Source organism: Zootoca vivipara, chromosome 7 (assembly GCF_963506605.1).
Source record: "Zootoca vivipara chromosome 7, rZooViv1.1, whole genome shotgun sequence".
In the NCBI taxonomy this organism is placed as follows: Eukaryota; Metazoa; Chordata; class Lepidosauria; order Squamata; family Lacertidae; genus Zootoca; species Zootoca vivipara.
Window position 1 is genome coordinate 42,611,753 of NC_083282.1, and position 21,479 is coordinate 42,633,231.

At 41.3% G+C, this 21,479-nt stretch overlaps 1 protein-coding gene across 1 annotated transcript in view; it reads left to right on the forward strand.

Annotated features, from left to right (window-relative positions):
* The window catches only part of TRABD2B (TraB domain containing 2B), a 252,036-nt gene extending 231,095 nt beyond the window's left edge, over positions 1–20,941 (forward strand). Inside the window, exons 5-7 of the mRNA XM_035121644.2 lie at positions 3,926–4,016; positions 11,903–12,160; positions 20,381–20,941. Coding sequence (XP_034977535.1) covers positions 3,926–4,016; positions 11,903–12,160; positions 20,381–20,603 — 572 coding nt within the window. The 3' untranslated portion in view covers positions 20,604–20,941. The remainder of the gene's footprint in view (positions 1–3,925; positions 4,017–11,902; positions 12,161–20,380) is intronic.
* Positions 20,942–21,479: the final 538 nt, after the last annotated feature.

A 21,479-nucleotide genomic window follows, 5' to 3' on the forward strand; every position in this document is an offset into this window, starting at 1 on the left:
GCCCCACCCCTGGGCACACTGCCCCAGGTGCCCAAGCGGCTTCCTCTGCCACTGGTTATCTCCAGGAGGAGAATGAGGCCATTAGCACTTCAGATTTGCGTAAGAAAGCCCTGGTCCTTTTTAGATTTGCCAAGCTGCAACCCAGAGATTCCAACTTTTATCTTTATGTTGCTGTGGACTCAGAAGACAACACACCCATAGCTTTCCCATCCTGCATCTGTCTCTCTCTCACACATAATAATAATAATAATAATAATAATAATAATAATAATAATAAGGCGGCTTCCAACAAAAATTTAAAATACAGAAATCCATCATACATTAAAAGCTTCCCTAAACAGGGCTGCCTTGAGATGCCTTCTAACACACACACACACACACACACACACACACACACACACACACACACACACACCTGCAATCTATGGTACACCTTGAGTCCAGCTTGTTACAGCAGGTAAGGAATGGAGCAGATTACAGGACCAGATGGGAAAACCAGGAATAGCCGAAACTACTTCATCTCTTAATTCAGCAGAATATTTAAATTTGGGGGGTGGGAGCAGAGAGAGAGAACCTCTGGATTTCAGCCTGGCCTACTTAGCCCTTATCATGATTTCCAAAATGGAAAAAATAGACAAATATTTTATAATATCTATACAGCTGTGCTGGCTCTGTTTATAGCAAAGAGGGTGCTTTCTGCCATACTGAAACCAGGAGAGCCTGGACCATAAACAAAGGAATGCTGATTAGCAAACAGAAAGTCTGTGGGAAGACCAAAAAGTTGCTGTATTGTAAGTTTATCTATGCAGTGTCTGTTTCAGTCTTTTACTAACAGCAGATGGAACAGAACTACCTATGTGATGTCCAAATTGAGATCTGTAGAGCCAAAAACCTCTTAAATTCGCTTAGCATTGGACCATGAGAGAGATGGGAGAGAGCCCAAACTCTTCAGACCACTGAGGTAAACCATATTGAAGCTGGTGTGGTGATTGCATGCTAAATGTTTTCAAGATAGCTGCTCACAATGTGATTTTCCTCGCAAGGATTTGTGTCAAGTTTGGATATCTGTTGCTTCAATAATCTGTATATGCAAGCAGTACTGGCAGCGTTGCCTTGGAGCTGACCACAATCTGGGCTAGGATTTTTGGAAAGTCTCTGTAATTGTGAAGTTGCAGGACTCAAGCCCATTGTTTCTTCATGCTTTGCATTTTAACCACAGTTCTTGGATGCCTACAATAGAGCCGACTTAATGACTCACCAGGGTCCTAGCATTCATATCTCTGAGGTCATGTAACACATTTTCGGGACCCTGGTCTTTGCTTTAGTTATAAGCCAGTTAGTAAAGCAGAATCAAACAATTCTCTAAAGGAGTGGGTGGAATGCTGGATCAAGTTGGAACCTGCAAATGCAATTTTAATTGGGGTTTATTGTCTGTTTTTGTTTTGAGATTCATTTCATATGGTATTTTTTAAGTGTTCTAAAACGTGTGTTTTGGCTAGAAAGTACCGCTTTATGGCTCTTGCAAACAGTACTAAAATTTCTACATGCATATCACCCTTACAACTGATACTGATTATCATGCTTTCTCTGAATTATAAACAGGAATAAACATGGGAGGAATCATTAAAGAGCTTGGCATCCAAATTACCATTGAATATTGAGTAATTTCAAGGCTCATCTTGAGCCAGCAAAGAAGAGCCACATGCAAAAGCAGGTGGTGGCACGCGAATCCCTTTGCTGTACTGTAGAGATGAGGAACCTCAGACCTGCTGGCCTAATCCAGCCAGCTAGGCCTCTGGACCATCACCTCCCCACTTCTTTCCCACTGCGGAGCTGTAAACTCCAATCAGAAGAGCTTTAAGCCTCATTCATTCCCCATGCTCTCATCACTCCCACCCCAGCGCATGTTGCTCAACTGATTAGAGAATACATTTCCTCACTGCTTAATGTGTTGGGATCTCCAAGTGAAATAGCTTGCTGCCTCCGTTGTTCTCCAAGCTGAATGCCTGCATCCTAATATCAGGGCTACTTGTGCCATTCCCCAGGAGTCTGAGTGTGAGCCCTGGTGCCCAGCCACCTTAGTAACCCATGCTCAGATGGTGCACTGCATCACAATGCGCATCCAAGCCCTTTCCCCACTTGTGAAAGGGGATGCATTTTGTATCCATCATTCTGGTCTGTTAAGGAAGCTGCATATACATAGCTTTCAAAAAGGAGTGGTACAAGTAAGATACAAATATAACATAACATATAACATAACGTTACATATTTGTTTTTTGCTTTCTCAAGATTACATCCCCCAATATAGACAAGCCCGAGATAATATGTACTCGATCCACTTTGAAGCTGTTAATTTACTTTTCAGTATGTGCCACTGAAGACAACCGTATGATTGAAATACATTTGGCAGCTAAAAGTGTTTATTTGTAGCAGGCCATTTAGACACTTTTTTCTGTTTTTCATCACACATTGCATTTTGTTGCTGCGTTTTGAACCCATTTTATCTCACTGTTGGTCAACTGCAAGTGTTGTATATCTTCATTAAGCTGTTAAGCCACATTTACTTTGGCTTTTTTAATTTTACTGAGTAAAAATTACAGTTGACTGGGCATCTCTTTTTACCTTGTGTCTTGGTGCCGAGTAGTCAGGAATTGCTTTTCTCTCTCTTATTCTGTGTATGCACAACATCCTGATCATCAGGTTGGTTATTTTTTGCTGCCAATTACTGAAACAAAATACAGCTCTCCTATAAATGAACAAACAGAACAAAGACAAGTGTTGCACGCTAGATAATTCCTGTGGCTCACCGAGGAGCCTGGGCTTCTCAGAGGAATGAATTAATCTGGATCTTCACAGGGGTTGTTCTTTTCCAGGAAAAGTGTTGGGCTGTGATGTCAAATTTGGGTGAGATGACTTTAGCTTACTTCTCTGGTCTATAGTTTCCAATTCCAAAATCAATCCAGGCAGATAAGGCAAATGCAGACAGCAAAGCATGATGGACATGATGGTTGATTGGTCAACGAATAACAGAGAAATTGTTGCCAGTATAGATCACTAGGACAGAGGAAAGTATCTGCCTGTGTCTGTATGATAACTTAGGTGGGTGTATATGATTGTAGTGTCTCCTGAAGAAGAAGAAAAGTAGCATTTTCCTCACTTGCCTTCACGTATAAAAGGTAAAGGTAAAGGGACCCCTGACCGACCCAGGGGTTGTGCGCTTATCTCGCATTATTGGCCGAAGGAGCCAGCGTACAGCTTCCAGGTCATGTAGTCAGCATGACAAAACCGCTTCTGGCAAACCAGAGCAGCACATGGAAACGCCGTTTACTTTCCCGCTGGAGCGGTTCCTTTTTATCTACTTGCATTTTTGACGTGCTTTCGAACTGCTAGGTTGGCAGGAGCTGGGACCAAGCAACGGGAGCTCACCCCGTCACAGGGATTCGAACCGCCGACCTTCTGATCAGCAAGCCCTAGGCTCAGTGGTTTAACCCACTGCGCTACCTGGGTCCCTGCCTTCACCTATACTGCAATTATAATTGCAGGTTTGATCTTAGTTTGTATGTTTCGTAATGTTCCCACATGAAATTGGCCTGGAACTTATCCTTTGCCATTGCTGAGGGATAGAAACTGTAAGCAGAGCTTCTAGAGGATTCAGTGTCATGAGTGAGCAATCTTCCGCCACTGTAGCTGCAGCAGTAGGAATGCTCTGCATTCAGGGACTTTTAAATGCACAAACCTGGGAAGGGTCCCAGAACAATGAAGTTCTGGTGTGGAATCATGCTACTGAATTGTTCTTTAGCTGAATTGTTCTGTTGACTTTGTTATCTATCCTGAACCTCTTGAATATATTGTGATACAGGTCCAGCAATAAATAAAATGGTTTTCATCAGGTTTCTGAATGACTTTTCTACTTGTCCACTTTTAGGTCACTTTTTGGGCAACAATACTGTTATCGATGTGCTGAAGCAAGCTGGGTTTGAAGTAAAGCATGTTCCTGCAGGACAACCAATAGAAAAGTAAGCTTCATTTGTCTTTATTTCCCCCCTTTTCTTGTGAATAAGCAAATCTATTACATTAGCCTGAAGATTTTTAAATAATGCATTGTTCGCAAAAAACATAGGACATTACATAAACACTAGATTGTAGAATAGTGATAAGAAGTTTTTCAGAATGTCACAGGTCAAAAAAGTGAAGTTTTCTTCTATCTTTCAAGTGTCATTTTCTCTCAGTTTCACATTTTTCCAATCTTACGTTAAGTCCATTTCCACATCAGTTTCTGAATTTTTTTCATTAGCCTGCATGAAAATTCATACCTATTTTCATATACAATGCACACACTTTTTCAATATGCACACCACTTTGCAGTTTTGCAAACAATGCAGTTTTACATGTTCTTTCACTAATGCATGCATTTTTGTTTGTACTTTCCCCAGTGTACATATTTTGTACTTGTTTCTGGATGGAGAACTGTATCACAAAATTCAGAGACATGTAAATTTCAAAGGATAACTGTGGTTCAGTTTCTGTATTGTTTCTGGAAGTAAGAATTAGACAGGTTCACCTTTAAATGCAAACCATCCCTATCCATGGGTTATAGAATTCTACCAATTTAATGTTTAATATTATGAATTCACAATCACACAGTCACAGCTTTAATATGGAGGGGGGGAGGAATTGCTGTTCTCTAACTGTATATAAATGCTCTACAAAAAGGGAGGCTCTTGTAGACAATTGACACGAGGACTATCACTAGCAAAACAGAAGCTTATTTTTGTCACAGTGCCTTGAACCAACTTGAGTATGACTCAATAACCAGTTCTGTTTTGTCTTACATTCATATTTACTTTAGATTCCAATTCTCGCTTGGTTTTTGGGGGGGACAATAGCCCCCCAATAGTTTTTGCTGATGGCTGTATAGATTCCAAGGTCACAAGTAAGGATATTGCCTCAATAGTTCAATTCATGGAGTAAATATTAATTGTGGGATTCAAGCGAGAAGAAATGCAACATTGTCAGCATTCCAAGCTAAGTTGGGCACACAATACTGATACGCTTCTGAAGAGCAGAGTGGATTCTGAGAATTCAGCAACAATAGAAAGTCATCACTGGTCACAGGTGCTTAGTGAATTGCTCTTTTTGATAGGTTCTTTCAGATTAAATGGGTAGCAGCTGCTATATTGGATTTGCTCACTGGAATTTGTATAGAGTAGAACTTCTTTACTTTGCTCCTCTTCCCCTTGCAAAAGAGGAGAAAAGTGATAAAAAATGTTTGTGGTTGCCTTGAATCAAAGCACTCGAGGAGTTATATAACATTTGAAGGACTCATTCAAAATGAGAACCCATGGTCAAAGGCTTCTATGCTCTCCCTCCAGCTTTCCTCTTCTTTTTAAACTGCAAGGAGATTGAAAGCTTCAACTTTTAATTTGTAAACTAACCACTGTTCCCCCTCATTATATGAATTTTAGGAATTGTGATTTGTTTAAACCATGATCCCATCTGTCCTATATATTTAAAGCATTATCATATCATTTTTAACAGTCATGGCTTCCCCCAAAGAATCCTGGGAACTGTAGTTTGTTAAGTGTTCTGAGCATTGTTAGGACACACACACACACACACACCCTGTTCTCATAGTTCCTTGGGAACAGGGGTTGAGAACTGTAGCTCAATGTGAGAGATAGAAGTTTCCTAATAATTCTCAGGACTCTTAACAAACTGCAGTCCCCAGGATTACCGAATCTGATGGAAGCCATGGCTGTTGAAAATTACATGATAATGCTTTAAATGAATAGTGCCGTTGGAGTCTGTGTTTAGTGGGAACAAGCCAAGACGAAACCATGAATTCATATTCTGGCTTGTTTTCATATCATAGTTTAAACCACTGTTCCCTGAGATTGTATGTCGAGAGGAGCTCAGGGTAGTGAAAAACTCTTGGGCATGAAAGCGAAGAGGGGACAGAGCAAGCGAGCCCAAGGCTCATTGTGACATTGGGCTCACTGTGACATTGTGCATCAGTTGTCCTTAAAAGCCAACTTGGTTTTTTGAAAGCCAAATTTTGTGCTCCTAACCTTCCAGTCCATATCCCAATTAAATCTGAAAAATAAGGCTTCCTTAGCCTGCCAAGAATAAGTATTTTGATTAATCTTTGAATAACTTGGCCTGTGAGATCCTCTATTGCACAGCTTGTAAAACCAAAGCCCATAGCCAAATGTTAAGCCTCCATGGCCTTGATGTTATGATTCGTTGTGGGCCTGGAGTCTTATTCTACCATCCCACCCTTCCACTTGTTTTTATATGACAACAGGTTTTTCAATAGCCTCTAACTAGGATGCGTGGGGGATTAAATCAAAACATTTCAACTTGAGTGTGCACAAATTAATTCTTAACTTAAACCAAATCTGTGGGATTGGAAGGAATGAATGCTTTACAAATTGGTCACTGGAAATATGCACACCAGATTTCCAAGGAATTTCCATCTGCTCATAAAATTGTTCCCTTTGTGATTTTATTGCATTTATATATCCAATTAACTTTCAAGGAACGTAGTCAAGAAACGTAGTTGTTCTGGGTAAATTTTAGATAAAAGAATTAGCAACATACTTTAAAATAAGTTTTTTTAAAAAAAACAACAACACCAATTTAGTCTTCTTGCTCTGAAAAATATCCCATTGAATTGATTGATAGAAGAACTGGATTTTCTTTAGATATCATTCATATCCAGCAAGATATTTCCAGAACATTTAGTGATATCATTCTATTTACTTGTTCCTAAAAAAACCTGCTAATTTGGTAGTAATATCTTTATGGTTTAACCAACAAGTTTTTATCCATCTACAAAAGAAACCCCTATTGATATTATGGGTAAAGAGTAAAATGGTCCATTCATGCCAAGTGTCTTTGTAAAGATGGAGAGAAGCTAAAAATATTTGCTGTATGAGAATAGACCTTATTGAAATCTCTCTGATGGGTTTTGGACCAGATTTGTTTTATTTCATTGGGGGGGGGGCATATTTTCTTAAGACACAGAAAGCTGTTTTTATCATGGGCTCTGTGAAAAAATGGACTACAATGTATGTTCCTTCCTTCCTTCCTTCCTTCCTTCCTTCCTTCCTTCCTTCCTTCCTTCCTTCCTTCCTTCCTTTATAGGCCACCCTATAACAAAATGTTCTCTGTGCAAGTTACTACATAGAATTAAAATTGTTTTTTTAAATAAAAAACAGTCAGAGCAAAACAACAAACAGCAGAAAACTTGAAAAGCAGAAAAAGAAGAGTAAACTAAACAATTTTTTTAGACTACAGCAAATTTCGAAGGGATGGGGGGGGGGAAGAGACTTGGTACTGAAATGATGGCAAATTACCAATCAGATGAGCCTTTATGGGGAGAACATTTCACAACCAGGGTTCCACCACTTAAAAGTGCCACCACTTTCCAAACAGCCGCCCACCTCACCTGGTAGGGACACTCAGAGAAGGGCCTCAGAAGAAGATCTTGCAATCTGAGTCGGTAAACTTGGTAAAATGCAATCCTTCAGGTACCCTGGTCCCAAACTGTGAAGGGCCTTAAAGGTTCAAAATCAGCTATGAATTAATGGAAGCACCCAGGGCCATTTATTTTCAAAGGCAGCCCTGTGTTGCAGTAATCCACTTTAAATAACTGGAGTGGTTCTAACACGAATCATACCTCTTTACCACTCCAAATTACATGGTGAGGGGAAAGCAATCTCTCCAAGTGATTGCAGCATGCAAGGTGGAAGGAGCTTATCCTGCTTTCTTTCATTCGGCACTTGTGTCTTGTGGATGAAACTTTTCAGCCTCCAGTAATATTCCTCTGGAGCAAAGTGCTGCTACACTTTGTACCATCCTAAGTGGCTACAAAAGTATCGAGTGGCATCATGTGCCTACAGAGATTGCTGGTTTTATCTGTTGACGTCTGTGGTCTGTTTGCAGTCACTCAGGTCTGTCCGGCACTTACTTCCCCCACCTATACTATCATGCCGTCAAGCTAAGAAGCCTCTCACACATTTGTCTGAACAGCTTCCAAAGTTAATCTCTTTAAACTGAGCAGCAGTGGTTCAGCATGTGTTGAAATCATTACAACTACTCACAAGGGCTACTGCAACCCACTACCCACTTGCTCCAGTATTTCTGACTTTAATGGGACTGCTTCAAAGTCAATGCAGAACTCTATAGTTGTAGGCCACAATTCACAGAACTTCTTTCTAATGCAGGGCAGCTGTTTACCCAAGATCTTGACATAAGGAAAATCAAACTGCATCCCAATAATCTGTTCCATGTATGGAAGCTTGTTTCACATAGCTAATTGTACACATGGCTCATGCAAACACACTGTGTGGATAGTGTTATTATACAGTTTAGTCCCTAGGTGGCACTGGGAGTACTTGAATCTGGGTGGAGTCAGAGGCTTTCTTATCTTGTTATGTTCTTTTTCAAGAGTTTCAAGAGAGAACATAAAGTTCTTGTCCATCTCGCTGGTTGTTATGTCTTCTACACTTCTATGGCAAGCACAAAATAGCAGCTTTTTCTGCTCACAGCTGCCAGGATTGTAACCCCAGCTTGTAGCTAACTGACCATTTAGCCACAATGCTATAAAAGGACTTGAGGAAGACTCGAAAGCAATTTATAACAGGACTGTTTTTAAGTAAGTGGGTTGTGGATTGAAATCTTAGTTTGTTATTTATTTATTCCTCTTCAGAAACCTTTCTCTGGGCGTCACCATCAAATGACTACAGGTGAAATGGCCTTTTATTAATGGTGGTGTGCAGAGAAGTTATATGAAGTGTTGTGTGCTAATATTAGAAGTAGACGTTTGACTGGGAATGCAAGTTGAATTCAACACCAACAAGACTTCTGGTCGAGTCACTAAATGAAAAACATTAGTGGACCATACACAGGCTAGAAAAGGCAGGAAAGCAAGCGGGTGGAGGTTATTACCAAAATATCCTGGCATGAAGCAATAAATAGAAAAATACTAGCAACAGGATTGCTAGAATCTAGGCCAAATGCCACCCATAGTTTCAGCTATAATCTGCAGCAGTTGCCAAATCTATTGGAATGAGAGGGGGACAGGGTGTTGTTCAGCCATTGGGAAGTATGTGAATGAATGGCAGAGATACCATCTCAGGCAGCTGGCACGGTGATAAAGCACTACCAATCAAACAAGCAAACTTTCAATGAAAAAACCATACACACCAAGGAGGATGTTTCCTGAGTGACATAATATGCTCTGGGGAAGGACACCGCAAGTGGGAGCTATTTCTCCTTTCTTCTTCTTCTTCTTCTTCTTCTTCTTCTTCTTCTTCTTCTTCTTCTTCTTCTTCTTCTTCTTCTTCTTCTTCTTCTTCTTCTGTTTTAAGTATTCCCAATAAATATAACTTCCTTCCAAAATGAGTGTAGTCCTCAAATAGCACAAATTTTTAAGAGGAGGCTAAGATGATTGTGGAACGGTGGCTGCGCACTACAGTCGATGGACTGCAGCCAGTTCTTGGGTCATTCTTTCTCCAGCTCCTTCCCTTTGACCTTACCGCCTTGGGTGACCCTGCTGGGAGTATGAGATTCCCGATGGCTTTGCTCACAAGGGTCATAGGAACATGCAAGCCCACTCACTGCAACAAGGTGATGATCCAGCGAGCGGTTCGCACGTGCCAGTTCTATGGCATGTGCGAAACAGCTAAGAAGAACCCACTGAATTCTCACCCAATTTAAGTAGGAATTGAGGAGAAATTTGGAAAGGGGCCCCAGAACAGGGGTGGGTGGGATAATAGATAAAAATTCAAAGGGGAAAAGGAAAAGATTCCAAATGGAAGTGGGGAAGGAAAAACAACCCCACTTGAAAGAAGCCTCAGTTTGTGAACTCTGAAGAGAAGGAAGACAGAATAAAAAGAAAACCAAACAAAATACTGGTCCAGACTGTTTAAAAGCTGGTATAGCCAGGAGCCATGATTTCCTGGCAGTGGGTGGTAAGATACCTTAGGCAAAGACAGTATCAATGTGTGAGCTGAGGCAGCTTGGCCTTTTCTGATGAAAAGTTGCTGCATTCCTCCTGTTGCCTGTGCCATTTTGTGACCTTTTAATATACAGTGGTACCTCTGGTTGCGGACACGATCCGTTCTGGGGTGCCGTTCGCACCCCGAAAAGTCTGCAACCAGAGTGGTGCTTCTGCGCCTGCGCAAAGCGCGATAGAGCACTTCTGCACATGCGCGAAATGCACAGAACGCTTCTGCGCATGAGGCAAAACCCAGAAGTAAACACTTCCGGGTTTACCGCATTCGCAAGCTGAAAAGACGCAACCTGAAGCGGACACAACATGAGGTGTCACTGTATATAGATAAATATGTATATATGTATATATCTCACAAATGAATGTTCGATCAAATATTAACAAACTGCATTACTGCTACATGTTTCAAGCATAAGCTTAACCCATATGAGTGAAGTGCCAATGATTGCAACAAATATCTCCACTTCCTCTCTTCCTTTTACTGAGACATTTGAGTCCTAAGATAAAATGAAGAAGATTAAACATCTCACAGTTTATGTGGTTCTCCTCAGTATGGTAGGGTGACAGATCAGAGACATTTTGCCATTGAATATATTAAGGTATTGTTTCTTACTACTGCTACTACTACTGCATCATCCTCACATATGTTAGTGTCTCCTAAATGCAAGCCACAAGACCCTAAGTATATTATATATGCCTTCCTTTCTACACTGCTGGAGTGTGGCAGTTTCAGGTGATGAGATATACAAGCATTTGTCGCCAAAACCTTAACAATTGCAGCCAAATACTTGGGAGGGGGATATAAAATGGCAAATAATTATGTATGTTGCAAGCTTTTCCATACTTACATGATTTGCATACAACAAGACAGATGCCTTTGTGGTCTGTAGGCAGAGGATGAAAGATGTAGAATTCTTGAATTGACAAATATTCCCATTGTGGAATTTATGGGAATCTATAAAGCAATATTAGCTCATGTTTGGCATTACTTCTGATGCAGTAGCAGAATGATGGCACAAGGCCCCAAGCTGCCATGTTATATGTTTTGTACTATTATCAAAAATGTAATGAAATGAAAACGAAACTGTACTTCTTCAAAGATAAGACCATCATAGGCTTGGAAGGAACGATATGGTTATGTCAATCTAACCTCTTTCTCCCAAAGAGAAATTGGAAGCATCCTTACTGAGAATCCTGCTGGGAAAGTTCAGTCGGTAGAGCATGAGGCTCTTAATCTCAGGATCATGGGTTCAATCCCCACGTTGGGCAAAAGATTCCTGCATTGCAGAGGATTGGACTTAATGACCTTTGTGGTCCCTTCCAACTCTACAACTATATGATTCTAAGAACAAGGAGATCCTACTTGTTCTTCTCCACTCTGTAGCTCCGTCATCCCTCCCTGTGCTCTGGAAGATTCCTCCAACCCTCTAGAACAGATTTTGTAGGCACACAGAGGGCTGCAGTGGGGAGGTAAGGCGCGATAAGTTTGTGAGTCCGTTGATCAAACTAGTTGGTTTCCCAAAAAAGATTTCACTGTAGCAGTTTATTCATTCTTCAGCTTTAGGGTCTCATTCACTTCCCCAGATCAGGTTTGTTTGCCCAGGACAGGCTTGCTGGTGTCTGACTTGTGTGCTCAGAATAAAATAAGGAGGCAGATCCACAATTTTTGTGGCTCTTGATCTTCCTTCCCATGGAAGGCACAACATAAGACTTCAGCCACCTTTGCACCGCCAATATTTGCACCACCAATATTGCATATTGTGTACTATGTGTTGTGCCTAATAGTGGCATTGTGTGAATTAAGTTCGACCCAGTTGTTTTAGATCTTGATTTTTCTAGCACAGCCACAAATCACCTCTTGATAAGCTTGTTTTGCATCTCCAGAGCAAACATCAACACACCCTTCAGAGGCTCCTCTGCAACAGCCACACCTGCTATCCATTTTTTTGACCCTGTGCCACCACCATCATCTTCAGTGCCTCCTCAGTCCAGTGAAGAAGACAGTCTTCCTCCACATCTTCTACTGCCAGACAGCATCAGTCAGCTGGAAGAGTTTGGGCGGCAGAAGAAGTGGCACAAGAAGCAGTATAAAAACCATCGCCAAAGACAATTCAATGACCTCTGGGTTCGGATAGAAGACGGGTGAGTCTACAAAGGCTTGCTCAGGGATTTCCAACATCTGAAGCACTTTTCTGACAGCATTTCCAGATGGTGCTTTTTCCTGCTGTAGTGCAGAAGTAGGGATTAAAGTTGATCAGACCTTTTAAGTGATTATGAGTGAAATCAGGGTACAGAGAAAACAAGCAATCAGGGGAAAGAGAAGGAGAAAGATAAGATTATGGGTTTTCAACTAAGAATAAATAGCATTGTTCAGTTGCTCTGCAGAGATAACTGGTTTTGTGGACAAGCCCTATGTTATGAAAGATAATCTTTGACCTCTCTTCCCAATTTCTATTGACTGAGTTTTGCCCTCATGTTTCATCAATTTAAGAGAGAACATTTTCCTTGGCACCCTTTCCTCCCCCACAGTGTGTGTGTGTGTGCTTTCTATATATGTGGAAGGCAAAGCAAGCTGTATTTGAATGGGAAATAATAGTACCAAGAATGGCATTTATGTGGCATGCTGACAATGGATACTCAGTCCCGAAAGACAGCAAAACATAAGCAACTATCAGCTTCTTTTAGATATGACAGCTCTTTCAGCCTCAATGTTAACAGTGTAAGTGAGAGAAAGCGAGGAGGAGAAACACTCCACCCCAATGGTGAAGGCAGTCGAGTGCAATAAAATGCACTAATTATAGCCATTGCTAGCAATCCTTATCAATTGTGCTGGAATTTCAGGCACTTGCCCTTTCCTTGTAGGCAATGTAGTGATGCAAAACAGAATGCTGTCAGTCACAATGACGGATTAATTTCATTTAACTGCCCCTAAAATGAATAAATGCCAATTGTTTCCATTGCATTTCAACACAGTACCAAAATATAGCGCCTATCTTAGTGAATGGAGAGGCTGCATTTCTTCAGAAGAGGCATAGGTGCTTCTTTAATGTATATAGATTTAAATGTTGCTTAATATAATAAAACTCTCTTAAGTGACATACATGACAACAGTAGAAATAAAGAATAAGAATCAGATTTATTATTATTATTACTATTGGCCATCTAACCTTCCCCCATGGAGGTCTTGAGACACCCACAAGTTTGGTAAACTAAGATCGTATTTAAAAGGTTGGAAATGGCACAAAGGGATAAAAGATGGGAGCCAACTATGCAAAAATGGAAGATATTGTGTGAGTGGCATTGGAGCTGAGACATGTCAGGTTATGTCAGGCAGCCAATTAGGGGCAAGGTGGTAGTGGTCAGGGGAGCCATTCAGCTCGGTATATTGCAGACCAAAACATGGCTCAGAATCTCAGCTACGTAAGTGTTCATTAAATAAAAGATGTATTCAAATTATTCCGCACTCTATTTTGGTTACCTTATTTTGCTTTTGGGTGCTGTGATTTAATTTTTTTTCTTATGACCAGGGGCCTCAAATGCTGGAAGTGGGCCAGGCTTCTCTGGACCTCTGGGAGAGTCTGATTATGCCATCTGAATTGTATCTGCCTTTGGAAGCCATCTTGAAACTTTGTTAACCTTGAGAATGCTCAGCCACAGTTCATAGGCTTAACACTGACTTCAAAGGCTTTAGAAACTGTTGACTGGTGTAATATAGTCCTTCCCAACCTGGTGCCCTCCTGCTGCTTTGTACGGTTTGGAGCATGGCTTTCCCATTTTCCTGATCTGACGAGGTGTCTCTTCAGTTCAAAACAGGTTGCTACATGTCTTATATTTACAAGCTTTTATATTTTCAAGCCTTTCCACCTACAGAAGTCTGAAAGAATACCATAAAAATTATCCTTCCCTATAAGTAGCATGAGAATGCTGTCCACGCTCAGAGCATTACCTGATATTGAATTACAGTGGTACCTCAACTTACGAACGACTCGACAACCGAATTTTGTGACTTACGAATGGGGGTAATGGTCGCGCGCTTACGAATGTCTTGACATCCAGAAAAAAACCGTGGCAGTTTTAGATAGGGATTTTTCAACTTACGAATTTTTAGATAGGGTTGCTTCGAATTTTTCCGTTTTCAATGCATTCCTGTGGGAAATCGCGTTTCCAATGGCGTTTTTCGACTTATGAATTTTTCGATTTACAAAGGTGTCTTCGGAACGGATTAAATTCGTAAGTCGAGGCACCACTGTAATGTGAAAGAGACTGGATTTTGTGACAGGATTTGGATGGGCTTCCCCAAGCATTAGCAACCATCCTTTGCTGCATCGCGGTAGAATATGATAGGCTATCAGGTTGCAATTTATCTCACAGCATGTATAAAAATAGCAGTCTCTGTTGTTTAAGAGTGTTGTGCTTGCTCTCACCTTAGAATTTATAACAGACTTCGCTTTGTTTGAATGGCTGAATGAAACTTCAGTTTCGGGTGACCATTGGTTTTATTCCAAATTAATATATCTGGAATAAACATCACACCCGGGGTTTCGTTCTCACAGTCATGAAGATGCTATTTGAAAAAGGAAGGAAGCCTAATACTTTTATCGTTCTTCAAGCAACCCAGTTGTGTGAGGGAAAGGGGCATCGCCAAGTGCTCAAGGTAGCCAAGCTGCATTATGTAATCTTGTGGGGAATCTCTAAATTACGTTCACATGTATTTCTTCTTCCGCATCTGGCAAGAAGCTCCAGGCATAAATCAGCTAATAGAGGAGGCTCACATCCACCTTTCTGCTGTATCAGCAGAGCCTTGCCCAAGCCCATGAGTCTGCACCTGTGCAACTGGTCCAACATCTGCTCTTGACATCCCCAGCTTCCTGATAAATATGATAAATGCAGGCAAGACGTGCAAGTAAAATAACGGCACAGCATAACTCAACAGTGTCTGTGAGGAAAAAGTAAATCTCCCCACTCATTGTTTCGGCCAGCATCCTCTCCTTCCCTTGATGGCTTTAGTAGAGCTTTTTGGATTAGTTGTCTGGTCAGAGTGTGCAGGATATATTAATTGAACCTTCTGAACATGTGTTCTTTATGCATTTTCATATGATCAGCCAGCTAGGAGAGGAAGCCATTTAAAAAAAAAAAAATCTCGCAGGGGTTCAAGTCCTGCTACTTAGGCTTTGCATTATTAAAAATAGAGGCAAGGAATTTAGCACTCACGCCCATAGCATGACTTTATATTCAGCCTGCATAGCAAATTTTCATGCTCCTTTAATAGTTCTCTCTTTAGCCTATTTGACATCACACAGGAAAGAGTGGAATAAGTAGGATTACTTTTTTCCATCTGAGTTTACAATAGAACATGAAAATAAGGCACCTGTGAGCAAGTTGTGGCTCGGGGTCCACCTGCAGCCCCCAGAGGCTTTCACTGAGGGCCACATGGGTGCCCAAACTGCCAACCACCACCAATTTTGCTGCCTCACTGCTAATCTTGCATTCCTCCAAGACTGCATGCCATCCTTCTCATGTCAACTGCACTCCTCATACTCCACCATAATCCACTTGGCAAGCTGTGGACAGTGTGATTGTAATGCAGACGATGTGCAGGGAGGAGTCTTCCCCAGGCTGCTCTCCAGGGGCTTTTCTTATAATGATCCCCTCTTTAAGGAGCTCATTGCCCGGGATTACTAGGCTGACACATTTCTGAGTTTATGGAAGATGGTTATAATCTTTATATTGGTGTAGGCTAATTTATGCTTGATCAAATTCATTTATAGACCTCTCCAGGATTTTTTAAAATGTGTTTGAATGTGTATTCTATATGGGGTTTTTTAATTACATGGATGGCGAACACCTGGTCCTCTCCCCCCCCCCCCCCGCCAGCCCCAGGCAGCATTCCTGCCCATAGACAGGCAAGAAGGAATCTGTAGTCTGGCAACATCTGGAGGGCCACAGGTTTTATAATAAAACCCCTGTTTTATTATATAGACTTCCATTTTAATTGACTGTAAGTCACTATACGAACCCTGTGGGCTGGGAATACAGACTATAATTCTTAAAATAAAAGCCATTGAATCTGTTGTCAAACCACAGAGACTCCTCCACAGACAAGGTGTTTGGCTCTGATCATTGGGGTTGACAGACAAAGTAAGAGCTCCCATGAGTCCTTTCCATTGAACTTCTGTGTCAGGGCACAGTGCAGCCAGGAAACCCTTTTCAAGTTCTGAAGTCTGGATGAGTTCTGGGCTCCAAGATCCAGGTTCAGCAGCCTTTTAAAGAGAGTCATTTCCTGCCAGGCTGAAGAGTGCTAGCATGTTCCCGAGGGTGCTTTGCTTGCTGACCAGCTATAGCATGCAAGAAGCTAGATTGTTGCATGGCCTTTTCAGCTTCTAGAAAGGTTTGTGATCACATCATAGATAAATACCATTTATTTATCTCTTTTTAAAGTTTTAATTCCAACCTTCCTCTGGAGTTCAGGATGGTGGACAATATCCTTCCCCACCTTTTATCCTCAATACAACCTGAGGAGGCTGTGAGAGCCTGACTTCAACAAGGTCACTCAGTAAGCTTCTTGTGACGATTTGGAGCTCAGCTTCTATATCTTGATGCTAACTAATACATACCATGTTGAGCCACAAGGAAGATGTGTGAGGCATTTCCACACTTCCTCTGCAGGTGACCTTTATATCTAGGGAGAGTTCTCTGTCCTACTCGGAGATGCTGGGGATCAAACCTGGAAATGTCTGCAGGCAAAACAGATACTCTACCACTGAGCTATGGCCTTTCCATGTGTTTGGTAGCAATTCTCTGCTCTATGTGTCCAATTTACAAGGCCACTATCTTTTTAAAACATTTAGTATAAATTAAACAGGCCAGGCAAACAATGACTACACAACCACCATCTCCTGTGAGCTGATGTACTGCTAATTTTGTGGGCCTGCAAAAGTGTCCTTCAAAAGCACAAACTTTGCAAGCACTTGTAGTTCGCTGCCTGAGAAGAGCATGTTTACACTATGCTTGGCCACATGTTCATTGAGCACCTCAAAGGAAGGGTAGCCTCTGCATATGATCCATGCACATGTTTATCACTGGTGATGAAAAACTGTGGGTGGCAGATGAGCTCCAGGAGACCACTTGTTAGCAGATGTTCTGGTGGATCTTTTATAAATAGGAGCCACTCCATTTACATATTCCATAGCCGTAGCTTTCACGTGCCAGATGTTCCTTAAAACTAGTTCTGAAAAGTCTTAATATAGTTTAGCATCTAGTTTGTATGTGTAGAAGGCTAACGACTGGCTATCCTGCTCCACTATAAAACACAAGAGAAAAACATCCACTTCAACAAAGGTCAACACAAATTAAATACAGGGGTAGGAATCCTAATTTAAGAGTAAGCTTAATAATAATTTTTAAAATTATCTAGGCTCATTCCTGTTATCTATAATGTGTATGCAGTAAGTTTTGTCCTGCCACTGAATTCCCTGCTGTGAGATTGTTTGTCAAACCCTTGAAAGTTTGCAGTACATATAGATGCATTTTTTATTCCCCCCCCCCCCAGAAGTATTAATTCAGGCCTCAAGGTAGATTGTGACCAAAATAGAAAAAGAATTACAGTATTTAAGAAGCATAGACCCAAAAGGTTGTCAAGTTTCACCCTGCTAATGGACACAGCATGTTGGAGGGTATGTACTGTACTGCTTCTCCAATGCATTTCTAATTCATGGATAAGAGCAGAGGCAAATTTAGGGCAGTGCAACCAGTTCTGCTGCACTGGGTGCTGAGCAAAGGGGGCACCACAGGGGAGGCAGAGATTTGAGCAGAACAGAGGGTGAGAGGTGGGGGTGCGAATGTTGGTCTCTCACAGGGCACCACTGAAATTTGAAAAACCAAAGTCCACCCCTGATGAGAGAGGAAAGTGTCAGTGTATGCTGTAACCTGGCTGTCAAATTGGACGTTAGCTGTGGCTTAAGAAGAAACCTCTTGCACAATATTAATAGGAAAATTGTAGGAAAGGGAATGTACTCAGAACACTACAGGTTGCAAGATAACCTAGATGGCTAGCACTAATCAGTCAGAGCTTGTTTCCTTTTCAAGTTGGAGTTGGAGTAATCTATTGGGTATTTTAACCTTTATGTTGAATGGCTAGTATTAGGGGCTTATCCACACTAGCCATTTGCCACACTCTTTCCAGGTAATAGTCTGTGCTTGGATGCTCTGTGTCGAAGCATGGGGGGGGTTGCCTGGCAAAAACCCCACTCTTTGAAGCTGAATCAGAGCAAACATCAATTAGCATCTTCTGTGGATTGACATTTGCTCCAACTGAGCTCTAAAAGAGTGGGCTTTCGTGAGAAAAGCTCCAGAGCAACAACAAAAAAGGTGCTCAGACATAGAGCTTTAAATCATGGACCATGCCTGGAAAGAGCAGGGGAAAGTTAAGAATGGATAAGCCCTAAGACTGTAATGTCATATTGTTAGAAGGCAGCTTTTCATGTCTGAAAGATCAAGAAATGTCACCGCTTGTGTAAGCCCAGAAACAGCAAGCAGGCCTTTTTATGAGGCAGCATTACCATCCATGCTTTGCGTCTATTATTGAATTCATTCTTCCTCGGTTGTCTGTGAAGAGCTGGCAAAATAAACGGCACACACAGAAAGGCTTGTCTCAGCCCAGGGACTTGGATGAAAAATGGGGTGGGTTCTTCAAGGGAGGCAGTGTCGACTGTGGTGGTAAGTCATGGTATGGAATTATGAAGGGATGTTCCCAAAATATTACAAAAGCATCAAAGCATTTCTGAGGTAGTGGGGAGGAGGGCAAAAGGAAGAGTTAATGTTGTCATCTCCTGCCCGAGGACCACACAGACACTTCGTGAGAATCTGTGCCATTTTCCAGCTATATAACCTTGAACAGTTATAGCAATTCTAACTTTAGGGTGGTGGGTGTTTTCCCCCCTTCTTAGAGAATGATATATCGTTTCCTGACAAACTGGTTTTAATAAGGATGAAATTCTTGTTGTTGCCAAATCAGAAAGGACTCTCACATCTTTAAATCATTAGGTTGAGGATGGAGTAATCACTCCAAGGGCGTGCTTCAAAGGTTATTGGATTTTACAAGGCATTCTCCCCTCTGCAGTTGTCTAAGAATTAACCTCAGCACCACCTCTGATTATTCTCGGTGGACACCACCTTTCAAACATACAGTATTTCCCTGAGATGAACAACCAGGGACAGCTGGAAATCTGCAGAACCAAAACACAGCATTGGGGGGGGGGGGAGAAGCTGGGGAGCTCTGGGTTGGTGGTGGTTACAGCATCCCACAGGTGACAGCATCCCACACACCTGAAGAGCCACCACCAAGATGGAGCTCCTTCAGCCTCCCACACCATTCCCATGCAGTAAACACTGCACACCCCATTTTCCAGGGTAGGTACTGTGGATACTGCTGCAAGGGGTATCACCGACAGCTCGCCACCACCCAGGCAACAAATCAACCTATTTGCCTGCCTGCACAATTCATAAGACATGTTATTCCTGAAGTACCAATTGTGTTCAATAGTTTGTGTGGATGGCTAGGCTATGTGCAATTTCAAAAAATTGTGAGAATTCCTTTGAAATCTGGCACATTGAGGATTTTGATTACTTTCATGTGATACAATACCATTGATGAAATTTATGATTATCTGATAATATTACAGCGACCTCTTCCAAAGGAGAAACATGAATTAGTTGTTCTCCAGCCTTAAACAACAAGAACTACTACAAAAGCAACATAGAGAGTATTCTGATAGAATGGCTCCACATCTGTTCAGGTCTTTTAAAAAACAACAACCATGATGACTTTTGTTTTGGAAATAAATAGGAAGCACATGCAGAAAATTGTATGAACAAAACCCCAAACTCAAATCAGCTTCATTATATGGCATATTTACACAGAACCATGAATCACCATTGCAATTTATCAGTCCCTTTTCCTTTCAATTACAAATTTATCCCCCAAGGAAAACTTGCTGCATGCTGACAAGTAATCCCCATGGTAAGCACACTTCCATCAGTTATGTGAAATAAGGCCACGGTTTCAATGTTCATCCAAGTGTATTTAGGTTTATTAATGCTCATTCCAAAATATATGCCCAAACACCAGAGTTGGCAACAGGATTTTCTGTGTCTAGTCTGTTGTTTATGGATTAGGTCCTTTGCATAGCAATTGAATATGAGTTTTGTCATATGGAAAATTGTACCTTCTCAGGACAATAGAGGGGGAGGAGATTTGGGCCTTTGGCACTGAATATCACCAGCAACATTTTTAAAACCCAAAGACAGGTATGCATGGAATCCAATGTAACCTTGTAACCTTGCCCTTCTGTGTTTTTTTTCTAGCACAACCACTGTGCCTTCTCACATCAGGATAACCAACAGCTACATCTCAGTCAACCCTTCTGTTTGGTTTTCAAAGCCTCTGGACCAGCAGCCCCAGCCAGACCTTGCGTTCCGTCGTCATCTCAAAAGCTCAGCCACAGGCAGCAACATGGCATCACTCTTAACTCTTTCTGTCTGTGTAGCAACGACATCTCTGCTGTTGAATCTGCTCAATCCTTCCTGACAAAACAAGGATTTGTAAGTGCAATATCCAGAAAAGAGGAGAAGGATTCTGTATGTTCTCAATGAACTATTTCACCTGGGCCTCCAGAGCAAATGAATGGAAGAAGCACCTCTAACTGGTATATGTCTCTCTTGCCCAGATACAATTTTGAAACTCTAAAGCTTTATTTTGTACACTGACTTAACATCTTCTTTTTGTAGAAGGATCTTTATTTCCCATGCTGCTATGGGGTTTTGTAAAATATATGTGTTCATATATATAAAAGAAGAAGAAAAATAGTGTATTTATTCAATTGGTAAATTTATTTTTATTGCTGCAAAAATGTTAACAAACTTGTTAACCCCAAAGTGGAAAAAAATATAAATTAAAAATTTCTATATTCCTTTTCAATCATCAATAATAATAGTTGAATTCATATTCTGGTAAGATAGCACAATATTGCGGACTTTCTAATACAAATTATTCTCCCGAATTGCTTTTGGGGGGGCTTCTTAAATCAGCTTTCCATTCAAATTCCTAGTAGTAATGGTGGTGGTGGGACCCAACGTTACTTTCCCATGTGTCAACAGCAAGAATAGGAACCATGGTCAGAATGAGGGCTATTTAAGAAAAAAACCCTGAGCCAAAAATTAGGTAGCTAATTTGCCATCATGTGGCGAGTCCAAGCTAGCCCTGGAGGATGTGCTGGCCTTCATCTACTGTATATGAATCATCCTCAAATGTGACATCTAAAATCTGTCCTGAAATGGGCTTGGAAATAATTATATGAAAATACCATTTATTTGTCCTCCTGCCCCTTATTTCTGAGGTTTCTAGTCAGTAGCAGTAAGGCGAATGTTTCACTAAGGTGAATGTCTCCTTGCACAATAGAATGTT